This window comes from Bemisia tabaci, chromosome 7 (assembly GCF_918797505.1).
Source record: "Bemisia tabaci chromosome 7, PGI_BMITA_v3".
NCBI classification, from domain to species: Eukaryota; Metazoa; Arthropoda; class Insecta; order Hemiptera; family Aleyrodidae; genus Bemisia; species Bemisia tabaci.
This window is the reverse complement of record NC_092799.1, coordinates 46,774,358-46,802,055: the sequence shown is the minus strand read 5'-3', so window position 1 is coordinate 46,802,055 and position 27,698 is coordinate 46,774,358. Positions and strand designations below refer to the sequence as shown.

The 27,698-nt window shown below is 39.4% G+C and overlaps 2 protein-coding genes across 2 annotated transcripts in view; one reads left to right on the top strand and one right to left on the bottom strand.

Moving 5' to 3' along the window:
- The window catches only part of LOC109035808 (Trehalose transporter 1-1), a 134,359-nt gene extending 117,793 nt beyond the window's left edge, over positions 1 to 16,566 (bottom strand). The window contains exon 1 of the mRNA XM_019049581.2: positions 16,244 to 16,566. Within this exon, the coding sequence (XP_018905126.2) occupies positions 16,244 to 16,327 (84 nt within the window). The 5' untranslated portion in view covers positions 16,328 to 16,566. The remainder of the gene's footprint in view (positions 1 to 16,243) is intronic.
- The window catches only part of Roc2 (Regulator of cullins 2), a 144,483-nt gene extending 122,990 nt beyond the window's left edge, over positions 1 to 21,493 (top strand). The window contains exon 2 of the mRNA XM_019049588.2: positions 21,105 to 21,493. Coding sequence (XP_018905133.1) covers positions 21,105 to 21,289 — 185 coding nt within the window. The 3' untranslated portion in view covers positions 21,290 to 21,493. The remainder of the gene's footprint in view (positions 1 to 21,104) is intronic.
- Positions 21,494 to 27,698: the final 6,205 nt, after the last annotated feature.

Here is a 27,698-nt window from a genome sequence, read left to right as displayed (position 1 = left end):
TTTCGGCAACGCCAGGCGGCGCGGGATCAGAGAGGAGCATAGCGGCAATTGAAAGGGCCTCCGAATCAGCCACGCTTTTCTTGGCTCTCTCTCGCTCTCCTACTCGTGGTGAGTGCTGTCTCTCTCTTTCTCTGTTTTGCAAAAATACGGGCGTGTATCCGCGTACGTACTCAACCCACAAATTGTCTCTTGTCACTATTTATTAATGAGAGCTTCTTTCTGTTTTTTTTTTCCTATCCCACCTCCCCGCTCCTCCTCGTGTCCTCGTAAATGCTCACGTCAAACAAAACGAGAGTAAAGATTTGTGGGACCTAATCCTAATTTTGGCATCTTTAATTCGATTCCTTACATACTGTCACATTATTTCAGCCATTTATTACCATAAGTAGCAACAACATCGGGGCCGGATTTACCTACTTGCCGCCCATGGGCCGCCTGTATTTTGCCGCCTCCTTCTCATTCGTTTTGAAACATCAATAAAAACCATCAAGTGAACGTGTCGGATGGGGAGGGGTACATAAGACGCGTTTACTCGTGTTGGACACACTTTTTGCGAAAGCCCTGTCAACACTACTAGCAAACGTTTATGGAACTTTGCGCGAAAGTTAGGTTTATTAGAAATGAACGAAAAAATTATGAAAGAACAAACATAAATATGATTTAGTAATTTTAACTTCCGCCGCACCGCGCTGACCGAACTGTGTTTTTACGCAATGCGTGAAGTATTCGTACAGTCTTGCAGGCGCTATGCGTTTCTCGCCGACCGCTGCTGAACGCTCTGTGTTTGACGCAATGCGTGAAGTATTCATGCAGTCTTGTAGGCGCTATGCGTTTTGCGTCGACCGCTGCTGGCCGCACTGTGTTTGACGTAATGCAGGGAGTATTCATGCAGTCTTGTAGGCGCTAATACATATGTGTTTTATGCTAACCGCCGCGCCGCGCCGAGGACTTCTCCTTTTCATCTCAAGTTCTCGTCATCATTGCGCTCTGCACCGCGCCATTTCAGGCCAAATTGCGTGTTTGGTTTCTCTCTTAACTCGACTAATTAAAGGTGATGTCTCTTGTATCACCGAAAGACGATAAAATTAGAGATTGCTATACTCTCAGGAAATGAGATTTTTGTCGCCTATTCTCGTTTCCAATTTTTTTTCTGAATCCGATTTTTTTATACCTACATTTATAAAAGTGCAAAATTTGCCGCCATGGGCCGTGGCCCATGTGGCCACCCCCTAAATCCGGCCCTGAACAACATTAAAATTAAAATTGGAAAGAACAAAACTGGATTACATTTTGCAGTCAGAAAATACAATTTCTTGCTCACCTAAGAAAAAACGCGAATGCCAGTAGTTTCCATTTGCAGATAAGTGCTTTTAAAAATGAGTCATCAATTGTAGTTCCTCATTGCAAAATGAGTTCCAGTTTATCACTTTATTCATTATGAATGATTCATGAAAACTTTTATTATCAGAATAAAGGTAAGAATGAAGTTTATTATTAACATGCCACTTCTATAGTTTCCGTGCGCTCTACGACATCCAACCGCCACTGATCCTGCCAGAGCTTCTCCAGAAAATCGCATCCTTCATTCCTACCTCATGCCATCAATCCACGATTTTGCAGGGCGTCCTCTACGTTTTTTGCCAAGGGAGACCCACTCCAGAACCTTCCTAGCCAACCTTCCGTGAAGCTTTTTTCCCGATTTTTGGGAAAAATTGGTCAAAAATTAAGGCTGATTGTTCATCTGTTTCTTACTTGCAATCGGAGACACCAATAAACCTAAAATCTTTTTCCTCCATTAACGTTCTATCGATAGATTCGTTCGCATTGCTGCACTCAATGTTCAAGAAATATCAGCGCGTGTCTATCTGACATCCTTAACCACAGCCGATCTTAAGATTCCAGCTCACGACGCAAAAAACCCTCTCCCCCACACCGTCCTTTTCGTGATGCCCCCTCCCTTACGATGGAAATTTCCGTGGCCTCGAAGGTGCAGCGCTTCAACGATGAAGCGTCGTTTGTTTTAATTACCCGGCATCTTTTTCGAATCGAGTTCACTCGGATGACCCGGTCAGCTTGCCAAGCCGCGGAGGCCCATCTCTTAGTTTTGATTACGTCACAGGTTTGATTGGTCGTACGCGTGGTTTCCCGGCGGCCGAGGTGGCTCGCTTTATGAATGAATCTTTAGGATGTAGTCGTAAGTTGGGCAAGGAGCAAGTTTTCATTGAGCTTTGACCCGAACATAAACAAACATGGACAGAATTGATTCTCCCTTCATTGTGGAACAGCGAAAACGTATTCAGAAAGTCAGGAATAAATCACAGGTTTTCCCTATCAAAGAGAATATGGACCGTTCGTAAAATATTTAACGCTATAAAGGGAAGGGGTCGAGGAGTGAGAGGGAAAGCGCTACGAGACATGTAGGGGGGTGTCGAAAAATCAAAAATTTAGAGTTCACTTATTTAATGAACGGTCCCATGCTTATATTTGAAAGACCCCCGGTAAATTCGGAGGTTAACGATATTTTTTGTCTGATGAAGGTCGATGAGCAACTTTTTGAGCGTAAAATTCGCCAAATGATGACAGATAAATGTCGGGGTAAGCACCTTGCTAGGAGAGTTTTTGCAAGTTAGGTTAAAGCAGTTGCTCAACACCTTGGTCATCAGTCACCGTTAGGCGAATTTGAATGTCGACCCTTGAAATTGAAATTCACTTCTTGGGGAAGACACTTATTGCTAGAATGTCAACAGGAACGTCCTGTCAATAATGTCTTTATCGGATGTGTATTTGACAATAGGAATTCCTGCTGTCTCAATGGGATTTTCAAAGCCGTGACAAGAGCCAGTCGGAACAACGAGAATTTCTGTTGTCTCAAATGGGAATCCGACGAGTAAATTATTCAGGGGATTGTGTAGCAGTGTGGGTTTTCTAAAATAGTATCTCCATCGTACATTGTATTATCTTATCTCATCTTATCTTATCTTATCATCTTATCTTATTATCTTATCTTATTATCCATTCTTATTATATCGTCTCCATTCCCGATGTGCTCATGGATTTTGAAGCGACTCTCTCAAGAAACAAGATGTATTTTTGCTCTTGCAAAAGCTCGCAACGGATCCATTGGAAAATGGTATCTATGTGGAAGTTATTTTTAGCCTGGACATGGATGATTTATAAATAGTCGTCCTGGGACTCGGACACGGCGACGTGAAACTTTCGCACGTACGGAATACGTTAACGCGGTGGATCGCGACCGCGGACCGCGGCGCGGCGGGACGGAGGCTCCGAGACGGCTTTTGTTAGGTTCTTCCCTCATTTGGGTGCGCGCTCGTCATGATTCGCACATCCTAACGAGCCCGCTGTTGCCAGTGGATCTCGCGCACTTGTACACCTAAAACCTAACAGATACGTCCGAATGATCGGACTTGATAATGGTAAAATTGCAGGGAAATAAAGGACCTCTTTTTCCGTAAAATACCTCTAAAAGTTTTCTGTGTTGCACTGGAAAAAACACACATTGGGTCTAGAGTCCAGACTCTTGAAAACATTGACAAGAAAAACTACTCTTGATTCAATCGGATTTTTGCTTGAATCAAAACGAAATCCGCTTAAATTAAGAGGTTTGGTTCTTGATTTGAGCTAGATTCTGATTGAATCAAGAGTACTTTTTCTTGTCGATGTTTTTGAGAGTCTTGACTCTAGATCCAATGGTGTTTTTTTCTCTTTCCAGTGTGCCTGCATCTTTTGTGTGCAATAGACGCACTAATTATTGTAAGCTCTTTTCTCATCATTGAATTTGAAGGATGGAAAAGAAAAAACTGATCATAAAGTTTTCCTTCATACAAACTGATTGCGGTGGACGCACGGGTCGTAAGACAGAATGTCGGAATTTTTTAGCCAAAGTGCGTTAAAAATGCAGCATGAGGCTAATCTCTTAATACAGAAGTAGAAAGCTCACACATACAAGCACAATTTTCCTTCAAAGAGATACGCTGGTTTTCACGAGCTTGCTAAAGCTCTCTGAGCTTTGTAGTAAAAAATTCAAAAGGCTGCGCTGCACCGAGGATTGGCCCAATGCGGCGCGTCTGCAGTTGCCTTCTTGAATGGTCGTTTGTAGTGTTGCACCAAACAGCGTATCTCTTTGAGGGAAAATTGTGCTTGTGTGAGCTTTTTTCCTCTGTGTTGAGATATTTGCAGCTTTATGCTGAATTTTTTACGCAGGTCGGCTAAAAAATTCCAACATACTGTTTCCCTTCATCTTGGTTGGTATGCGATGTTAGTTGCTTAGCCGTTGAAATTGTTATATCGCGCATTTAAGTCCACCCGTTTACCGTACGTTCGCCTGCATCTCGGAACGTATGCAATTTGAGCTGCGTGGAAGTTGATTTAGTTGTATCGCGCATTTCACACTTTTCAGTCTATAGCGGTGAATTGATTGTGACTTCTACGAGTCGGCAATGCAATATAAGGCCTGCCTACGAGGGCAGTATTTCAAGGAATGCTGTCATTTGTCATTTCACATTGAACATTTACTAAAGTGTTTTTATCTGTAGGACCTTTTTTCTTATTTTACTTTAGAGAAATTTGGCGAGGAGGGAAAAGGGAAAGATAAAAATTATGAACAATTGACCGATTAAAGAAGACACGTTCTCGGATGAAAAAAGGGGAAGAATTTCTTTCAGCAGTTTGTAATGTTCGCTGCGAAAAAAATGTTAAGTGAATGAAGGCCCGCACGATGACCATGCCTCGGCGTTCAGATGACAACGTGATATCATACACGTAACATTTCCAGCTGATACCAATGCACATTTGTTGATGCAACTGTCAGAGATTACATGAGTTGTCCGTGACCTTACAAATTACTCGAGAATGATGCACCATTTACAAATTTTTATCCAACATCATCTGCTGAAACATTCAGTCACGAGCTAGCCTCGCGTGGTAAACATCATGAAACATGCTCCAAAATTATTGGTGGTTCCCGTTTCAGTTTCAACAAACAGAGGAGACATATATTTGTGTTTCATCTTGAACTAGCAATAAGTTGCATCTTTGTCGTTTTTATAATCACATGAATTCTGAGAGCAAGAAACCGAGCGAAATACTGGAACACAGGGTTCTCAGTGACCAGAAATTCTCTCTTTTGACAGGAATGATGGTTAGAAATTTTAAGTTTGAACTACTTAAACGATTTTATTGCGAAATTCTAATTTTTCTTTTCCTCTGCAAATCCAGGAAAACAGGGAGCCGAGAACTTAGTCAGTACCGTAAACCCATATTAAAATGAACTTTTCTATTAAATAAAAATCCACATTTTATGAACACTCCTCTTCAATGTTTTGTCCCTCCTTTAATGGCCCTCAAGTCTAAGTGCGTTGTGATAATTAATAATTTCAACTACAATGTATGGAGTTGTGAATTGCGTCTTCTCTATTATGTCTTGCACGAGATTTTTCGCATTATGCAAGCGTGTTGCAGGAGGTGTTATCTCATCGATCATCCAAGTCATCCGTCTTCCGTCTGCAAATTATCCTCCGATGTTGGACTTTCCACCCTTGCGCAATCGCTCTCCGATCTAAATTACCACTAATATTCTAGGACGATTTTTATTGCTTTGGTCTTCTCTTTCGCCTTTCCCTCTCTATACAGAGGAAAACTGGGTTATTGTTCCTTTAAGCCGAGGGGGACCATTAAAGTTGCGGCCAATCAGACCTTTTTCCAGGATATGAATCTTTCTTGAGGCTCATGAAAAGCTGCGGCCAATTTGACCTTTTAGAACCAACTCCAAATCCTCTTGAGGTTCAAAACCTACTTGAGTTAAAAAAAGTGTAAAAAATATTGAAAACGTTAACACATTTCTGGGAGACCCTTTGCGTCTTCAACTAGGGACACCCCAAAATTTGCTGTGCTTCGTTTAATTTTTTAAAATTTTTCAGAGAGGTGTATTCCATCTAAGAGTAATTTTATGCCAAAAAATAAAAAATTACGCACTCCTTTTCGTAGTATTATTATGAAAGAATAATTTTCTTGAGCAAAAAAATGTATGAATGATTTTTCACAAATCGCGAAGTATCGCCAAAAATGCCCACATGAAGCACAAAAGATACGTACATCCTATTTTAACCATGCCTCGGATATATGTTAGCAGTATAAACGAAGAATATTGGGTGCTCTGTCAATGTGGATCGTCACAGAACAGTCTGCCGCCGCGTCGCGGGAGAGGCGACGAGTGCCTGGAGAGTCAAAACGCCTTCTACTGCGTGCGTATGCAACACGGACATCCATAGAGCACGTATAGTTGCATCCAGGCGTTATGATGGAATTCGTCTAGTATTCGTCGCGTGCGACACTAACAACTGAAGCCACTTTCCTGTTTCCTTTACACCTTCATTTATTTCCAGCATTTCTATCGTAGCACCAGTCAGGAGTAACATATCAATGACGTGACGCAGTATTTAAAAAAAAAGCCCGCTTAAAGTTCCTCGCATAAAATCCTCTCCAAAGCGTTGACAAAAATGAAGTGAACGATTCCTCTTAAGTTTGTGTTTAGTTTTATATATGCGATTTAAACAACCTTCACAAACAAATTCAATGAACTTATGACATTATCTGTCGTTTGGACAGTGGCTATTTAATATGTCGTCTCTAAAAAAATATTGTTACATTGCAAGTAGACTCTTAATGTAGATAAGGTTGTTCTTGTTCCCTTTCCTCCCGTTTCAAGGACAGTTATCCGCGCAAACGATTCTCTTGTTTCGCCTTTTCAAAACCGCAAATCTTCATTTACGTTTTAGGAGTTTGCGCTTTAGAACTTGCGCGCATTTGGAATTTTACTTGTAAGACTCACAGTATTTTTCCCACCTATGATTTAGTGCTAAATCCGAGGGAAAAAATCGAGCTTTTTGTTGGAGTTAAATAAAAACGTTGCTGGGGAAAAGCCACCAAACTAAAACTAGCGTACCTTGAAACTTGCAGAGGTTTTTAACGAAAAGTGGACCTTTTGGCGGGGAAGTTCCCCGAAACCACGCTTCAGGTGGGAAAACTCGAGAAACTATAATGAAAGATGTTGCCATGTGCAGCACTGCAGCAGGAGAACTTTCATATGGGTATTATTATTATTATTTAAATCATGACCTAATGCACCAAGGAATATGAGTGTGAATCAGCGACACGTTGAGTTATGTCACAAAGAGGGAAGGAAGACATACTCAAACGCAAGGGTCCACTCTTGAAAAGAAAAGGGAATTGTCGGGGAGAGAAACATGTTTCCAGGAATTTTTCTTCTAGTTTCACCGGTCTCTTCCAATTTTGTTTCAAATTTTTTCTTTCGCGATTTTGTTGTTTAGCAAAACGATCTACGGATGTGGGTGTTACCTTGACAATTTTAAGACCATCTCATCAGACCGGCACACATAAAAACAACAACAAAAACAACAAACCTATCATTGAAAACCGAATAACGTCGTGGACGAAAAATTCTTCGTACCACTGGAATAATTAGTGTGCCAGTTTGTTAGTGTTTGCAATGCATTATAAATGAAAATGCACAATCCAAGCAGTATTGCAAAGTTCATACGTCGTTCCTACAAGGGATGAATTTATTGATTAAGCGTCATGCACTGACTCTCCCCCTATATCTAACCAAGGGTCTAAAAACACTCTTTAAATTCTTCTTGCTAGGCAACGTTGTTAGGATCATACTCATCGTCACCTCAAATTCAAATTTAAGCACTCTCGTGGCGACCACGTTGCTAGATTTGGCGGAAAGTGCCACTTTTCTCTTTTCACCTATCCATCATACTAATTCGACGAATTGAGCAAAATAAACTGCAGCTGCCGGTACTGGAAACCGGTATGGTGGCACTTTACTTCGACGGCTAATTATTGTTAATCCGCGCTGCGTGCGATCAGAATTAAGAAGCAGTGGAGTTGCCAGTTGGCTGAGAAAATCCGTAGAATATGAGTTTTCCTGCAAGTTGGCAACCGTGCGGATGTCGCGGATTCACTTCGACCTGCGATTTGTTTGAGATTTCTGCTCGTTCATCGCTGTGCCGATCGCGACTGCTAACGCCCTCTGTCAGGCAGCCGAGTAAACGCACGACGACGTTAAGTGTAGCAAAAATTGCCGTTCCGCGAAGTGAAGGAGTTTCCGCGCGTTGATCTATTCGCTCAGGAGTGTTTTGACTGATTTTACCAGAACCAGTCTATCTAATCAAATCAGGCGTTTTCTGATGTTTTATTTCTTTGAGAGACATCTAAGCTCAGGGACGAAATTTTGCGATTTCATTATTTTTCGTCCACGGAAACTTCACTGAGAGTTTCAGGACAGGCACGGTCTGATCTTTGGTTTTCTGCCAAAAACTACATAATGAGAGAAAATTAAGCAATTTAAAAGGTAATTAAGCTGATTTTTGGTAAATTTGTACACTTCAAAATCGCTGAACGCTTGCTGCGGTGCGATGCGATGTACACCCTGGCCCAGGGTGACGAGGGTCGTCATTAATGTGCCAATGAAAACTTCGTATGAACTATTGGACGTTGCCAAATTGCCTTCAATAAACCATGATTTTTCCAGAAAATTTGTCAATTTTGTAGAGAATTTTATGACGATACTCTGTGTTTACTAATTCCATCTATTTTTTTGTTGCAGGTGAGTTATTCATTCAGTTTTTAATGGAAAGAGCAACAAATTGCAAGCTAAGTACCAAGTTTTTTTAAACCATGATTGTTCTCTAGAAAATAATATTTTGAATTGAGTTTTCGTCAATATTTTTGAAATTAAATTTCTTAGATCATTGACTCAGTTGCTGTAATTATTGGGAAACTTTATTAGGTAATCTGATTTCCAGAGCATCAAAACCTGCTCCATAACCAAACGTCTTGAATGAAATTTAATGTTTCTCTGCTTATAAGTTGTAACCTCAAATCTGATACAATAAGCTAGAGAAAGGAGATGTCTTTCATTTAGAAATTGTTTGATGATATGCCATGCAACTTAAGTTTCCATTAAGTTAAAACAAAGGTAGGAAAAGAACGGTCAATAATTCGTCACCTTTCCAGCCGAAGGATCACATGCGCCACTTTGCCAACTTTTCAATAGACATGAAAAACTGATTTGCGACTGCATAAGGAGTTTCGGCATGAAACTTAGAATACTAATCCAGCACAACTTTCTGCCTTGACTTTCAATAAAAACATTTTGAAAAAAAAAAAAAAAAAAAAAAAAAAAAAAAAAACATGTTTTCCTTTTAAAATTGGCGCTTGTGATACCGCGTTTTTGGGACACTCTGAGAACCCCTGGCGCTTGTGATACGGAAGTTCATAAACTTTAACACATTTTTTCCATATTTATTCATGTGTACTCTAAAAAAATATTTATTTTCATATGTAAATGCATCTAGTTTTTTCAAAACTATTCATAACTCAATTTCGATGAAAATGGTGGTTCGGCCAGAAGGTGACGAATTTATGACTACTTCTGCATTTTGACGGTTATGCAATTGTATCCTCTGAAGTAACCACGCTAGTCGGTACGGCTGTGTCCAGACACAGAGATCTTCCATATAGTCTTATGGTGCCACGCGGAGACTTCTTGCCCTGAACCATTGACTCTCCGCGAATACAAGTCTTTTGAGGGAGGAACGCATACCTGCGGGCTGATTATTGAAATTGGTAGACCAAGAGATAGACAAAGAGGACAAGAATGATTTGGAGGAATTCTATTGGTGGAAGCGGGTCGTTGCAATGGACAAAGGAGGTAGGTAATAGACTAACTAACGACGACCCACGAGAGACCCCTTTAATCCATCTTTTCTCCCTTAGTCTGTTCAACCAATAGCAAGGTGTCTGCCAGTCCGGAATTTCCGGAAGGTCCGCGGAAATAGTACTGAATTTTTAGAAGCGGTCCGGAAATACTGAAAAAGTGCGAAAATTCTGCAAGGAGGTCCGGAATTTTTTCCTCCATACCACGCGTGTTTTTTAATAAAGCCTGGAAAATATACAGTCCCCCGCTCGTTGATTCTTAGAGCAGTATTTGCCTGCAAGATCGCGATTGCAGTCAGTTAATCTTCAAGCCAAGAATGAAATTTTGTGACTCCGTCAACATTGTCGCAACTCGAGCGAGAATTTCGAATTTCGTCAAATAGAGGCACTGAAATTGTGCGTAATTTTTCTGTTAAGGAGATACTGAATTTCCTGGGAATGTACTGAAAAAGCACCGTAGAAGTACTGATTTTTGGCCAATCTGTTTCAGCAGACTCCCTGAATAGGATCGCTCCATACTCTACATGCTTTCTTTGTCTATGGCGTTGTCTATAAATTTCAACAATCAGCCTGCCGAATCCTATGGTTTTCGATCCTTTTTACTGGGGTAGGAATTGGTCGTAAGATTAAGATTTGATCGGATGACGTCGCGGAAGGTACAATTCTCGGAACTCGAGAGCGCGTGGATCAGAAAATCGGCGAACCCTATTTTTTTTTTATTCAAACCTCTCAAATGTACCCATCTGCTCTTGTCAAATTTCATGCAGCGAACGCGTGATAATAGATCGTATATATTATGATATTTCTCACGCGGATGTTTAAAAAAAAATACAGTTGTCATTTGTTATCCGACCTCTATGAAGCACCTCAAGCTTGCAAGAGATAAACCGAACAGGCGACAATTTTTTTAAAATTTTATCCCCAAGCGCTTGTAAATCTCATGAGTAGGACTCTTAAGTTTTTATGTAACTTGCTCTCACATACCATTCATAAATGTGTAAACCCCTGTGTCTTAATAATATTTTCATTTAATGTTTTGAAAACGAAACTTGAAATAAAAGGGGAAGCGGGAAATTCAAATTGGGTATGGTATAATCACTTATGAGTGATGATGCTATACGATCACTCAATGAGGAGTTATTTTCGAAAATCGAAGATGTGTTTTCCGTGCTGAAGTTGAATGTTGATGAGGAAACAAACCTTGTTGTTGCGCTCCAATTCTTATATTATTTCCAGGTTTATTCCCGCATGCCAAAAAATTAAATTTTCTGACTTCAAATCACACAATATTGTGCTAATATCGGCAAATCAATATCCTTTTTTTTTTTTTCGAAACAAAAATTACAGCTCACTGGGTGGATAATTGCAACTGCGTCGCTTCTTTGTCGAAGGAACTTGATTTACTTAACATCGTGTCTTTCAACTTCATTCAATTGGTTATCTTCCGTCGAATTTTTTTTTTTTTTTTTTTTTTTTTTTTTTTTTTTTTTTTTTTTTTTTTTTAAACATTTTAACTTCCTGCTGCCTATTAAAGTGTATTCAAACCGCGCAGCTTGATTTCAAAAGAGCCCTATGTCAACGCTTATTTACAGACAGTCTTATCAGCCAAAACGGCGCCTACTAAGACATCGTCCCGAAATCACGACAATCCCCCCCCCCTTTTCACCAGACTTCTCGCAAATACTGAAGAGGGCTCTCCAACTTTCGGTTGATATGTGGCATAATCTAATTTTGCCACTGCGAAAAGAAATGGAAATTTACTCGGGGCGAATCGGCGTCGCAAAATTTCTCAGTATTCTGGGGGCTTTTCATTTGAATCGGTAAAAAATCAAGTAATTTCATCCGCTAATTTTGCAACATTGGACCAGTTGATCGCTTCGAAGCACGCGTCGGCTGGAAAGCGCTCAAGAGCCAGCTCAATTTTTACTATTGATCGATAGACTAAAAGTTTACCAGTGTTGCGATGCCAATTTTTTTCTGTGTAAAATTCCTCTTCTTTGCACCGTGGTCTAAATAGAATATCTGGACAAATTGTATGAAAATCGACATAAGTAAAGCTGGAATATTGTTGGGAATTATGGCAATTTTTCTCTACTTTTGTTGGGTTATTTCCTACTGTGCCCGTCGCGTGGACACCAGACAGATATGTTTAAACCTGAAAAATCACTCAATTTGTGGAGTGCAGTATGAGCATTCCAACTCCTTCACTTTAATCCGTGACTTATGGAATTCGAAGAAGAATGTCAGAACGTATTTATGCTGAAAGGACCATGAGAAAATGGATGAAATCAAAAAAGAACTATGTAGCGTGCAAATACCCTATGCACATAGTTCCGTTTGATTTAAATGATTTTCACTTACTTTCTTTTAGTTTAAATACGTTCATCTACGAGTGAGTCCACATTGAACGGAATCAAATACAGACGAATCATGTAAACTAAAAATAAGTTGAGTTAAATTCTATGGAAAAATCTAATCTTCAGTGACGTCGCTCTAAAACACTCGCAAAGCATTTTCGCAATTTAAACTTTCCAAAACACTTCAATCGATGACAAATGGTGACATTGAAATTTTGGTTGTTCCATGTTCGAAAAATTACTACAACCCTTCCTTGTCGTACTTCAGCCAGCCTCTCATATCGGTAAAAATCTTCGTTTAAAGAGGAACTTTTCCGCAACTGGTGGAGTAGAAGCTGTTTTCATTGTTTAAAATTCCTACTTTTATGCCAAAATCACCAGAAAGGATTAAACTGTTTTGAGTAATCACAAAAATTGTAGTCATTTCCTGGAGGTAAAAAAATTCTGTCGTAACACTTGTTTCATTTCCTGCAGCGAACAGTAATCGTCTTTTTGAAAAATAAACTACAGTTAAATTCACAACTTGTTGCGTAAGTTTCAGTTTTTTTTAAAGCATCGCAGAAGTCATTTAACGTTACTGGTCTTAAGCAGGTGGCCTCTTTTTTTCTTTCACTCGGGCCTCCTGTAATTTATCATTTTCGGTTCATTTCATTTGTCTCCAATTTTTTCTGACATAATCCTCTACTTTTTGCACGTCTACTCAAAAAATGACAGTAATTTGGTCTTGTTAAATCGATCGACATTGACAGTCAGCAAAGGCTCAGTTTTGACTGTCAGAATAATTTTAAGTAGTCCGAACTTTCTCTTCAGTGTAATTTGGTAAGTTCAGTCAAATCGCAGAGAGGGGCTTTAAGCTGCAAAAATGGAGGATACGTCGCAGACCATCAGCAATTGTCGGGAATTTGCAAGCGGCATGCGTGTTCACTATAGTCAATTCGCATTAATTCACATCGACAAAGCAAATACATCACCTCGGCTTCAAGCGCCTTCAAACCTGGATGATACTTTCCGCTTTACCAGGCAGTTAGTTTAGTTGCCTATTCGAACCGAACCTATCTTAGGTCTCTGATTTCACTAGAAGCACTTGCTCATGAGTGTGCTAGCTGATATCATGCACTCAATGAGAAAAAATGTCTGAGTGAATTTCAAATATAAATATTAGTACTTTTTTTTGGTTTGTTTTTGTTTTATACTTCTAAATTGTTTACACTCTTTTATTTTACACAAATTGCGAATTGCCGACGATTGCTAACTACCTGTGATATATACATGCCGGCACGATTTTTTTATGGGATTTTTCATTTTTCTATTATTTCCCCCTTTTTTTCTTATTGCATTTTACCTCTTTTTTTAAAAGTATGCGTTAAGATCGCATTTCACTGTTTTGCTCATGGAGAATTCTGAGACGATTCCATCGTTTAGATATTCTTAACCTATTTTTCCCTGACTGTTTTTATTTGACAATCCTCTTCATAGGAAGTAATACACACTTTACAGTCGGTCGATGTAGAAGTATAACAACTAAACAGTCTGCGATTGAATTATTAACAACACTGTTTCCGTTTCATTGCGCAATTTCTAATGATTTTTCCAACCCTGATGTATCGGTTATCTCTTTCATCCTTTCCATTTTTCTTACTACCTTACAGACTGATCTATATGGCTCCCAAAACTTTAGAAAAATTGAATTGGTCGAGAGGTTTCGGATGTTGGACCAATATCAGGAATATTTTTCGTTGAAATTGATGACAATTGCGAATATCCCAAATATTCAAGGAGTAAATTTTTCAGAGAAGTTTCTCCGAACTGGAAGTACGGCTGCCAATTTCAGAGTTCACCCAGAAAATTCCTTTACATCACTAGTCACCTCTGATATTACTGCCATTAAATGATATTATCAAAAGTTAAAATCTGATAGCAGCTCTAGCATGATGCAAGTTGTTTTTGATTTATTTTCTTCCCTCTCATTAATCATCCCATAAGTGTTCTTACTCGCCCAACTTTTATGGGATTGAACCTAATTCATTCTCACTAGGGGCTATATATGATCACAATATAACAGAAATCCTCTACGCGCGGTAGCTGTACAAAATAAAATAAATCTCAATTGCTTCAAAGTATGATGTAAAATTTACTGTCAAAAAGAGTTAATGAATGAAAATCGATTCACTGTATCGTATTTAGGCTAATATATGTAATATATTTGTTTGCGCACAAAAACTGGCATAGTCACATGGCTACAATTGAACACTCAAAAATATCCGATGTTACATAATTTTCCTCCATACATCAATAGCCTAATTTTTTATTGAAAGTGACAGTGCGCTCGCACTTGCTTTCTCTACCTTAAACATACCCTCATTCTTTCTGCGTCTAAATCTGAAAGATATGGTCGGTACTTTAAACTTGCAGGCGGAGGAAAACATTTAAACTGATGACCGAGCTCAACGTTTAATTGAATCGATTCAATGACTACTGTGTCCACGGTGGCGTTGTCCTTCGTTTTCTCCCAGCGATAGGGAAAAGGCCAGCTTGACTTTTGTGACACTCCATTCGAAAATTCGCACGAGTATAACTCGACGGTTTAAATAAATGAGCAACAACAGTGTACCTGTACTATGTAGAAATTCATATCCTTAAATTGGGCCAGAAGGCAAGGGTTGGATCTACAAAAAATGCCGCTTATTTGCAGCATAGCTAGTCCATCTAGCGTGGGTAAAGTCCCTCTCAATTGGAAAAGGACATGCAAATTACGAAGCCCAAGATCACCACAAGAAGAAGAAATTTGCGCCGTATCTCGCCGTTAATCCTTTTTTTCCCTCGCTGTTAGATTTTTCCAACTTTCCCCCGCCATCCCAGAGAGTAATAAGAATGATAGCTTTCTGCTGTGGCTCCCGTCCTTTTTTTACACCTCAGTTGGACAGTTGGACTACACTGTCCAAACACGATTGGACGCATTTAAATGAAAGAAGTCTATCTTCATTGGAAATTGGAAAGACCTAAGTGAAATAGTTCAAGGCTGCTAACCTAAATTAGTCAGGGATGCATGCGGCATTGGAGGGGAGCTACTAGCACATTGATAGGGACGGTGGGGTGCAGCACCCGCAGAAATCACCTTTTACCACGAAAACCCAGATGCAGTTAATAGTTTTTTAAGTCTCTGTAGATAGATTTCCTGCGCGTAATGCTACTCTCACCAAGAGCGGAAAACAGGTGTATCTTCACCGAAGAAACCCCTGTGTATGCTCCAGGCTGGGTCATTTTCCTTCACCACTCCGTTCTCCATTTGGACTACATTTTGCAATTGAGAACTGTAAATTTTAGCTCGGTTTAAAAACGACGTATATGCCATTAGTTTCCCTATGCACATAAGTGTTTTTCCAGAAGAGCCAGAATTTATAGTTCCAAATTGCAAAATGCAGTCCATTTATGGTAGCCTCTAGACAGAAATCTAGCCCTAAGCCGCCGCACAATGGAACAAGTCAATTGGAGAAATCGGACAAATCTGGAAACTTAGAAAGCTTTTATTTTCGAAAATATGAAACATAAAAGGTCAGGAGTGGTTTTCTTGGGTTTTTCGTGAAATTATCTCTGAGGATTATCCCTTGAAATGGAATTTGTGACAATATAAACATCAAAATTTGAAATTTTAGCCGAAAAATTCATGTCCGACCTTCTCTATTAGCTCGTTCCACCGTGCGGCGTTTAAAATTTAACTCTAAAATCTTATACGTTCTTTCAACGCTCAGCTGGTCCTTTCCTAAATCTTCCAATGTAGATAGATTTGTTTGGCACATCGCCGTCCGATTCAAATAAAATTGAAGGCAAATTGAATCAGTGAGAACGAAAACACACCAACTCGGAAAAATCAAAGTAATCAAGACACACACAAAACTGCAGAGAAGATGGAGAAATTAGTCTAAGAAAAGCATTTTTCGTGCCGAAATGCAAGCTCCTAAGGAAATTTCAAAGATCCAAGTTGGAACAGATGCGCTAACTTCAATGAACTTCATAAAATTTACTGTCTTTGATAAACATTGAGCATTTTCGAGTTGGTATGTTATCGATCTCACCGATTCAATTTTCCTTCTTCTCTGGATGAAGCAGGAACAAACGGGACTTACAGGTTTGAGTCGGCGATGCGTACGTCTATCCACGCTGTTGTTGAGCATGCGGGAGGCCATGCGGTAGATATCGTTGGACTCCATCCTGATTTCCGGGCAAATTCGAACAACCGGAAACACTGAGCAAACCGCGGATCGCGAGGGAGCGGACCGGACCGGACCGGAACCAGTTTTCGAAACAGGGAATTTGGAATTTGTGGCGTTTCCGACGAGTCACCGGGACTCGTTGTACACTTGTTGTAATGCGGTGGTTGTCGCAGTAGCGCGAACTAGGAGCGAGTGGCTGTCATCGATAGGGCCTCGAGTGTAATGGACGAAAAACACGGGCGGATGGAATTTATAATTCTTTTCGATATTCGTGAGAGAGAGCCAAGAGACTCTTATCACGAGCATCGTTCTCGTCGTCGGGGGCTCTTATCAATCCGATCCTGCCAATCACCGGTTTTCTTGGACGTGTTTTTCAAGCCAGCCCATCCTATTGAACGCGCTTCGGCGGCGCAATTTACTTGTCGCGGTGTGTGTGACCGACCCCAAGCCAAGAAAAGGGACCACAGGACCCTAAGGGCCACTCTTAAATAGACGTCAGGCCAGAAGCGGAGCCAGCAATTTGGCAACACCGGGTTTACTCCCTTGAAACCTATGGTAAAAAATCGATTCTTGTCGGAGCAACTGGCACCTCCAAGAATCGATATATTTCCATAGGTTTAAATGGAGAAAAAACAATGTGTCCAATTTTCTTGATCCGCCAATGCGTGAGGCACGTAGCATATGTACTCGGGGCTAGGAGGGATAGGGCTGCTTCTTGAACTACTTTAGGGAAGGGTGATAGAGATAGGGTCATGTATCGGGACCAAAGGGGTGAATAATCGGGAAAAGTACGAGACATCATTTATGATCGGTTCCTTAGGAATCCTTGGAAAAACAATTTTTAGCCGGCCTTTCTCGTCGAACCTCAAGAGCCGCCAAATAAGGACGTTAGATGTCCACAAACGATGCTAGCTACCGAGGGAGAGGAGAAAGGAGTCCAAGACTGCCGGATGAACCCCTTGGTCCATGGAAGCAACACACATTTACAATAGAATTTTGGTCGAATTGAGTTGCAGGACAGGATTTTGAGATCCTGACGGAAAAATGTCTCCGGTGCTCTAAAGAATCAGTTGCGGGCGGTTTTATTAATACATATCAGTACCCCAGAGCAAAAAGGTACCTAACTTACATACCTAAAAACTTTAACAGTTATTTGAACCTTTGCTTCGATTTTAAAAGAAACTATCTCGAAGATATTTTTACAACACGTAGGGTGAAATTCATACCATTCAATCAGTGTTTACATCCGATCGCTGAACACCCCCCTCCCTAAATGTTAATTAGTATAGAAGTTTTTTTCAACGTTCCCCCAGGAACTCCAACGATCCACTTTAGTGTGTGTGTGTGTGTGGGGGAGGGGGGGTGCTCTCATTCCAAATCCTCCAATCAGTTTTGCCGAAAGGCAATCTACCCAGACTTCGCTGTTGAACGTCACTGCGCAACTCAGTCGTGGGAGGGTTCTATTTCTCCACAAAATCATCCTCATTCTCCACGATAGACGCGCGATCCGGGCAGTAATCATAATAATCCAATGCAAATTGGGACTAATTCCTGAATCGCTCGTCTAGTCCACAAGAGGGGAAGATAACTGAGGTCTTTGGACGGGTAATTCAACTGTTCAGTCTCAACTGCGTTCTAATCATGGGAGGCACTCAAATATTTATCGGGAGTGGAGTGGCGGGTATCGTTTGTTTCGCGCTATTTTTAGTGCGAAATTAGGCTCGCTGGCTATGTCATGTCTACCGCCGAACGGACTTCAACGTGGGACTGTCGCGGAAAATGAATTATCATGCTGAGACGTGTGTGTTGGCTTTTCTACTTGAAGTGTGGAAATTCGAAACGTGGTAAGCGCCGGCAGTTGTTGCTGAGAATGCGCAACTTTCCCCTTCTTTTAACGGAAATCCAAGGGCTGGAAAACAATAATTTTTGTCTTAAAAATAAGACCAAAATCCAGGGAAGATTTCCCAATATCGAGTCAATAAAATGAATGCATCTGCGCCGTTTCATAGTGCGGAACACCACGCACAATCTTAGCAACACTTGATGGCGCTTAGAAGGTTTTGAATTTTCCACTCTTCACTTATTGTTATGCTTTCTCCCCCTTTCTCTCCGTTTGTTTTTTATTTTCTCTTCTTCTTCTTACCTCTTTAATATTGGAACCCTCTTGACACGACGTACAGCTTAAGCGCGTGATCGGTCAGGGAATCGTCTAATGCCGAGCAGTTTCTGCATTGAGTAAGCAGTTGTAAGAGTTTGCTAATCTGCTAGAGAATGTTTACTTGAAATCCAATCTACCGCATAAGCTGATTTAATTTCGGGAGCCTCTGCCTTTCTCACTTGAGTTTTGGAGTGAAAACGCAGGGTTGGACAGTCAACATATCGACTTTAAACCATGAAACAACGCGTCTCAATTTCAGAGTCTCGAACTTCCCCTCCGCCCTCTAAAGGCAGTAGTTATGTTATCAATATACCTTATACCTTAACCTTTTGAAGATAATCCCATAGACAAGCAAATTAAATTTCATCTCGAAAAAGGGACTGAAAATGTGTTGAAAATCAAGATACGTGGTTTCATAATTTCTTTTGGTGAGCAACCGGAACACACTTCGTTATCGCTGCGTATAGCTCTGTTAAGCACTGGAAAAAAAACACATTGGATCTAGAGTCCAGACTCTTGAAAACATCGACAAGAAAAAAATACTCTTCAATCAGATTTAAGCTTAAATCAAAAGGAAATCCGCTCAAATTAAGAGGCTTGGTTCTTGATTTAAGCTTAAATCTGATTGAATCAAGAGTATTTTTTCTTGTCGATGTTTTTAAGAGTCTGGACTCTAGATCAAATGTGTTTTTTTTTCCAGCGAGGTTGAGAATTCGTTACGTTTAACGTGACGCAAGAAACTTTCTCAGGTTATTTGACGTACCTCTCGCCAAATAAAGACAGAAGCGTGTGTTTTTCAATGAAATCAGAAGAATTAATTTAAAAATCCAAGAAACCATTTGCCTTACAAGTTATACAAAGTTACGTGTAATTTTCCTCTTGGAAATATTTTTAAAGAAATTTCGGCTAAAATTATCGTAAAATCCAAAGAAAAATAGTTCAGGTTTTCTAGAAAATGTTTAATTAAAGCAAATTTGGAACTCCCAAATGTGCTTACGCCGTTTTCCGCAGCGCAGAAATAAGCCAGAGTTTTGATAACATTTTGCTGTAAGAAACGACCATTTCTGGTTCGTCTATAAAGCACACATACACGCGGAAACTAATGACACTTGTATCGTTTCTACTATTAGCAAGAAATAGTAGTTCTACATCGCAAAATGTGATGCACTAGCATTATCACCGCGTCATGCCGGCAAGGGAAGCGAAAGCGCCTTCAACTTTTGATTTATGCAATACACGCATCCCTCGAGTACGAATAGTTGTATTCACGCGCCGCAGTCGCACGTTCCTGATCGGGAAGTGTAGCACAATGAATCACTAGACAAGGTGCGAATTTAAGCAGTATAATACATGATTTCTCTTTAAAATTTCTCGCAGAACACGATTTGTGAAACGAGAATGAATAAAAGTTACTCCTAACCAAGATATTAACTTTTTTCGACACACAAATTCAAACATCTTGCTCATAAAAAAGACGATATAGTTAAAGTGCACACTAAACGTGACTGTGACAGTCATTGATGAAAGAAAATATGGCGACCTCAATCTCGGCGCTTTGGCTCAACTGTTGCATGTTGTTGAAAAACTCTGGTTGGAGAAGGTACACTTATCGATTAAGGAGCCTGCAAAATCCATTGTAGTGTGTGATTTGATTCACAGAGATTTTGGTTTTTCTTGCAAGCGAAAAATTCAAATTTTTTTAACCAAAGCAAAGTGGAAACTTTGATACCTTGGTTAGGAGTTAAGTCCAGTGTTTTTCGATACGCGTATCGCGTTTTACGTGAAATTTCAGGAGGAATCACCTATTAGAATGCTTCAATTTGTACCTTTTCTTTCACCATTCACATTCAGATCATTCTCATACAGGTCCAGGGGTGCAAATTGTTGTGCCTCTGCAATTTTCTGCAACGCGCTGGGTTTTTGCCAAAAGGTCAACACAACGCGCTAATTAAACTTTTATTGAATTTTTTGTTAATTTTAGAATGTGTGCCAAAGTCTTATTACCCCGCACAGTTTACCGAGTTGACAATCTGAAAACTTGAGAATCTTTGAAAAAAATTATCAGACTTCACAGTTGTTAGGATAATTCCACAATTTGGTCGCTTAGTCGAGAACAATTGGACGTATTTCTGTCAAACGGAACTATGTGCATCATGACGCACTGAAAAAAAAAAGAAAAAAAAAAACCTACATTGGATCTTGAGTCCAGACTCTTGAAAACATTGACAAGAAAAAATACTCTTGATTCCCTTAGATTTTTGCTCAAATCAAAAGGTAATCCGCTCAAATTAAGAGGCTTGGTTCTTGATTTAAGCAAAAATCCGATTGAATCAAGAGTATTTTTTCTCGTCGATGTTTTTAACAGTCTGGATTCTAGATCCAATGTGTTTTTTTTTCCCAGTGCGCGAGCCCTGTTATGCATATATTCTTATGGGTCTCAGGGCTCATGTCTTAATGCACATAGATCCGTTTGGCAGAAATACGTCCAATTTGCACCCTTGTAACAGGCCATTCACCTTCAGGTAAAGACTCAAAGTAAGACACCCAAGTAAGACTCTTTCCTTGAAAAAGTGCATGTGCAATACTAATGAGTTTCTTTTTTTTTTTTTGTTGCAGATTCGTGCCTACGTTGCCAGGCGGAGAGCAAGCAGGACTCCCGCTACGGGCGGCAGGACTGCGTCGTCGTGTGGGGTGAGTGCAACCACTCTTTCCACTACTGCTGCGTCTCCCTCTGGGTCAAACAGAACAACCGCTGCCCCCTCTGCCAGCAGGAATGGTCCATCCAGCGCATGGGCAAGTGAGGCACCACCTCGCCGCCGACCCTACCCCTACCTCAACCAAAATTCTCCAAAATGGCTCAATCGAATCGGATTTTATTTTTAACGCGCAGCTAACTGGTGGCAGTTCGCGTCTGCGCCGCGTCTTAATCATGGTTTTTTTCTAGATGTACATAACGTGTAAAACATGTAAAAATATTCATTGCAATAAAGTTTTTCGCATAATAACCAAGTGGGATTTGTATATTCGGGCCCGAGTCAGATTTTCCCTATAGGATGAAAATCCATAAATGTAAGTGTAATAACAACTAAGAATGAAGAACAACTTAATCAGCCACACATAATATGATAATAACGTAAGCTGGGAGAAGCCTGCACAACACCACAAAAGACCCAAAAAAAAAAAAAAAAAAAAAAAAAAAAAAAAAAAAAAAAAAAAATCCGGAACTTTTCGAAATATACGACAATTGAGGGGCTTGGAGGACAAGGCGCACAAGTGCAGTTTTTATCATTTCGAGAAATACGTGTTGGAAGTTTCGAAATTACATGGATCCTTATGGCGGAGAGAAATTTCGAACTGACTTTTTGATTCTTAAAAATTGGAATTTGGGAGAGAATTTTTTCACAGAATATGCATTAAGACTTTTTTTTTTACTTGAAATCATTAATATCTCAGTTTCTTCAAAAACCGCACTTATGCGCCTTCAAGCTCAAGCCCCTCAAATTTATTTGATTTTCAACCGGACAAAAAAAGCCGAAAAAATGAATCGTCGATTCACTGGTATTGCGAGACCGAGACAGTCTCTGAGTCTCGGTCTCGCAAAAACAGCGAATCAACAACTCATTTTTTCATCCGGTTGAAAATGATTTTGTCATCAAGCATTGTCTTGCCTCCTATACGAGTATAATGCCTCATTGTCTTGCCTACTATATGTATTATAACAACTCCATTCTCCAAAAAATGCAGATATGCAAACAAACGAGACAGTTAGACTATGCTTAACTTACTTTTACCTTAAATTAAACCATAAGTAATTAATATCATTAATTTGGCAGGTCAGTAATTGAGTAGAATGCCTTGTCAATTAAATTTATAGTTTTTTAATCTCCAGGAAAATATCTGTTTGCATATACTTGAAACATAGATATTAACACTCAGAAATGAGCGTGTTCGGTAATTTTCAGTTAATGCTGTTTTGTAAAATGGAGATTCCACTTAGTTCAAGGGACTTCTCTCGAATTTTTTGGCCGACATTAACCAACAAAGAATGAGTTCGAATTGCGTATTTTAAGTTCCCTTTACTCAAACACATATAGCCGGGAAAACGCCAAGGTGCCAAATGCTTCTTCGGTGTATTTTCTGGCATGTTGGATTTTTACCAGGATATGGATGTAGAAATGATCCTCCGAGGACACTACGTCAGCAGCAAAATCGACACTCTCATGCTACGCATTCTATGCCCCCGGAATGAAACGCATATTGCCTGGCGAGCGTTTTGCAGGAGTTTTTTGTCGTTTTGATCCTGCTGACCTGCAACCTACAACAAGAACCATCCAAAAAACAGCAGATATACACGTATGGTGAGACTACATAAACACGTAATTAATTGCAGTGTCTCATAAATGCCGCTGACCCGCATTTTATTTCTCAAGAGAATGCTTTATCCCTGATATTTTTAAGTGCAATTTTCGTAGAATATTCCTGATAGACCACAGAGAAATCTCCCTGTCCAAAAAATAGATGATCATCCAGTTTCGGCAACCCTGAAAATCAAAGTGAATATTTTATTTGACGAAAATGAGATCTAATTGAAATGAATCTTTTTGCAGCAATCACCAAGAACGTAATTTAAATCGGAACTCTTTTTGTGCTGGGCCCTTGGAAAAAGAGGACCGGAAATTGGGAGTTTTGATAACTTCAAAAACCTGCAGTTATTCTAAATGGGGAGGGCTTTTTCTTCATAAACAGCACGGAGGCACTGTTACCTCAAAGAAACCAGGAAATGAAAAAAGAAAGTTTATGATTGTTTTTTTTTATGAATTTTTTATTGAGGACTAAAACAGAAAACAGGTTGTAGTAATACTTTCCCGCTAAACAACCAATGCAGCGACGCACATTTTTTCAGTCGAGTCATTCATTCCGACTCGCAGAATGTTTTTCAACCACCTCTCCAAAAGGAAGCATGCTAACGAAGACAATGTTTCTATTACGTAAATAATGTCTTTTTGCACCCCCAGAATTTCCTGAGAGTCTCAGAATTTTTTTAGGCTTCTTCGTTTCGAGCAGAGTTTTTATTGCCATCTGCCTCCTCACTTTTGTTTTACAAAGAAAAAAAAAACATGCGTAAAAAATGTCGCTAAAAATTCTTGGGAGCGAGCATTATGTAAAGAATATGTTTTTTTAACTTGAAAAAATTGGGGAAAAGGAAGATATTACAAAAATGAAGGAATAAAAATTACGATTTCATGAATTTGATCGTGAATTGCATCAGGCTTTAAAGATCGCATGAGTTGCCCGCACTTAAAAGTTTTATCGAAAGCAGACGCCTCACTGGTAAAAAAAAAAGTAGCTTGCATCAAGAGTCCAGACTCTTAATAACATTGACAAGAAAAAATACTCTTGATTCAATCGGCTTTTTCCTTGAATCGAAGAGCCAAGCCTCTTGATTTAAGCGGATTTCCATTTGAATCAGCAGTATTTTTTCTTGTCAATGTTTTTAAGAGTCTTGATTCTAGATCCAAGCTACTTTTTTTTACCAGTACTGGCTCAGTGGCGTGGCGTGAACTGCGATGTAGCGATTGTTAAGCGATTTAAACCTATGGTAAAGAATCGATTATTAAGGTGCTCACTGCAAACACCCTGTCTATCGATCCTTTTCCATAGGGTTAAATGGCTTAACAATCGATATATCGCAAACCACGCCACGCCACTGGCCCGGCTCCCAAAAGATGCGTATTGGATGAAGATTCTCTCCCTGACTTTTTTCCTTTCCCAGAAAGCAATTTCATGCGCAGTAAAAGCGAGAGAAGTGTTTTTGACACCGAAAGCCCGTTTTCCTGTGAGAGTAATAAGCATGATGGGCCATATGCGAGGTAAACGCAGTCGGATTTTCCCTGGAGACTGAAAAGTTTGAGGGGTCAAAGTTGAAAAGTGTAACGGTGCGTGCCACTCACCATGCGATGGTTGCCAAACGTAACTCAAGTATTTTTCCTCCACCGTTAAAATTCAAGCGAGTTTTCGTGGATTTTATCCCGATACATTCGACATCTTGGCTCCAATTTAAAGTTAATTTATCTGGAAACGATATCCCTTTTATTAGAGATTTACTTCGTCGTAAATTCCCAGTTTAGATTTCTCTACCGGATACTAAAAAAATTATTTGAGCTTCTCTCAAAATGTAGAAATGATGAATCCAGAACAGAGGCAGTAAGTGATTCATTCAAGTGTCCCACATCTAGATCAAACCTTTCGTATTCCTTTCAATACCCAACAATAATAATTTTAGCTCACATTTTAATGAACATGTTCGAATTAAATGAGATACTGTTAAGCCATGAATGAAATAATCCACCTATCCTCGTAATGAATATTCCCATATTCTTTGCTATGTTCCCTAAAATATAACATTTTGCATGAGGGGATGTCACTAGGAATATGAAGACGATCAAACAGACTCTTTAGAAACTTTACTTCGTGACTGACATGTGAGAAGATTAGTAAAAAAAAAAAAAAATAATTACTGAGCGAAATAAATTACAAGATAGGATTGAAGAGACTTGAGAATGTACTTATTTAACGAGTTGAAAATAACAGGGGAAAAAAAATAACTTAGATTATGCAAAACTATGAGTAGGTGATTTTAAGTTAAATCGCAGATTTAAATTTTTTATTTACGTCCTCTTTGTCCATCTTTCCGTCTATTTAGTCAATAATCAACAGTCAACGTAATATATAATATTCCTTTTTAAGCACACCGGCTGAAAAATGATTGAGTTTGCAGCTCCGAATTTTTCAAAAAGAAAAGAACCGATTGACGTCACATTATTACTGTCCCCGAGAAATATCTTCTCATCTAATCTTTCTCTAAGTATGAGCCACAAGGACAAGACGTGTTACATAATCATCTTCTATTCAAGTATCCTGTCCATCAATCATTTTGCATAATTTTTTATTCACACACACCTGCTCAAAGCACACTTGTAGCGCAGTATGTCCATCCATACTTGCATTTTAGCACCGTAAAATTGACACTTATTTCACTAACCTGTGAAAAAATTAATGCCAAGAATATTATTTCTCAACAAGGAAACAAAACACAAGAAAATGCGCAACCAAGGCTAAATGTACACAGAATATTTCGGGACATTTCGGGGTGGTGTCAACCCCCTCCTTGAATAGGAAACAACACATGTACAAATCAAAAATCCCATATGAAAAGCAACACTAAAGTCCTGTTTATTTGTTTTTAGGCCTCGTTGTTTATTTTCTTGTATTTTGTTTGTTACATTATTCCAGCTATTTTTGTGTTTATTCTTATTCTTTTCTCATCAAATTTGCTTGATATAATATAAAACAAGAAATACCTCACAAAAAGGGGCAAAAACTCGTGGGAAAAAAAATGTCTTATCGTAGCTTCCAAACTCTACTGTTCTTTATTCTGTCTTTGTAACAAATGTGGCCAAACTTGACTATCCAGATCAACCAATCAATTTCTATCACCATCCCAAATTATTGCTGTTTTTTATTCATATGCTTTTTTCTGTTGTGGACATCCTGTTGATGTTAAATTAATTAAACACAATTTAACACGGAATAACCACTTTAGCGTGCAAAAAATCATACCCAGTTTCATGAGTTATTAATTTAATCCATCCGATGCACGTTTAACTATTTGCGTCTTCGAGACACAGCGGAAAGATGGCGGCGGAGATTTTGAATGCTCAAAGTTGCAATGGGGCAACGAACAAAAAAAAGAGGGGTAAGTTTCGGTATTCATAACCATAGGCGGTTCTAGACCTTCATTCTTGGGGGTGCCCAGAGGTGAAAAACGTAGGAGACCGGTTCCAGAGGGGACGGTCGCTCAGGGGAGGCCTAAGTTTCGGCTCTCAAGTTTTATCCCTTTCCTACCCTGCTTTCTCTTTTTCTCTCCTTCCTTTCTACTTAAATACCTATAAATTCAACTTAGACAATTTTTAGCAAAACTTTCCATCAAAACTACAATCTTACCATAAAAAAACAGTAGAATCTTTGTAAAACACGGCAATCAATATTAATTCTGTTGAAAACATTTTCAATTAATTGCTGGGATTTTTTCTCAGTGTAAGCGAATACAAAATCTTTAAAAACAGTAATTTCACGGTTTCGATAACCGTACTTAATTTTTGCTTGGGGGTGCCTGGCACCCACTGGCACCCCCGTAGAACCGCCTATGTTCATAACTTCAGAATGATTTTTCCTGTTACATTATGTAACATTCCATCACCACGCATCTTGAGGTGTGAGAAGTCACGCAATCTGGCCTGGCGTTTACAAAGCCTCTCTGATCTCTAGCGAATTGTGCTATCTTTTTTTCCTACGAAGTATTGAATGCAACCAGTGACACTCGAGGAACCGCATTTACAATCGTTTCCGTTGCGTTGCGACTTGCAAGTCAAATGCTACCGCATTACCGAAAGAAGGCCCTTGAAAATCTGCTGACCTTGTCAAATTTCTTCCCATGATCAAGATTTTTTGCAGCAACTTGTGAGTAATTTTCCTTGAAACTTTCAAAGAGTTTTATTCACATATTAAGCTGTCCAGTGGTACTAAAAATGTCAATAAAGAAAATGAATGGCTTTATCCTCAAAATTAAATTTTTTATTTTGGCGGAATTTTATAGAAGGAAATTTGGCGTTTTTCGATTGCTCTCCGGACGTTTTACCTGCGAAGCTATTACCTGTAGCGAGAACTTTTGATTCGACATAGTGTACTGCCTCACTCACACGTAAACTGGAAAAAAAAACACATTGGATCTAGAGTCCAGACATAAAAACATCGACAAGAAAAAGTACTTTTGATTCAATCAGAATTTAGCTTAAATCATGAACCAAGCCTCTTAACTCAAGCGGATTTCGCTTTGATTCAAGCAAAAATCCGATTGAATCAAGAGTATTTTTTCTTGTCAATGTTTTCAAGAGTCGAATGAATGTTGCAAAAATACTGGTTTCATTTTAAATTTTCGGGAAATAAAAGAAGAAACAATACAAGCATGCGTTATTACTCTACGAGTGGCAGAGAACTTGAAACGCCTTCAATAATTTGTGTATGCAATGTGGGCCATCACTAAGCACGAATAGTTGTATCAAGGCGCTATGAAAGGTATCACGCGCACAGCGTTAGCGCGAAGGGCTACATTCTCACGGAATGCGACTCGTCCTTTTGTATTTCTTCCTC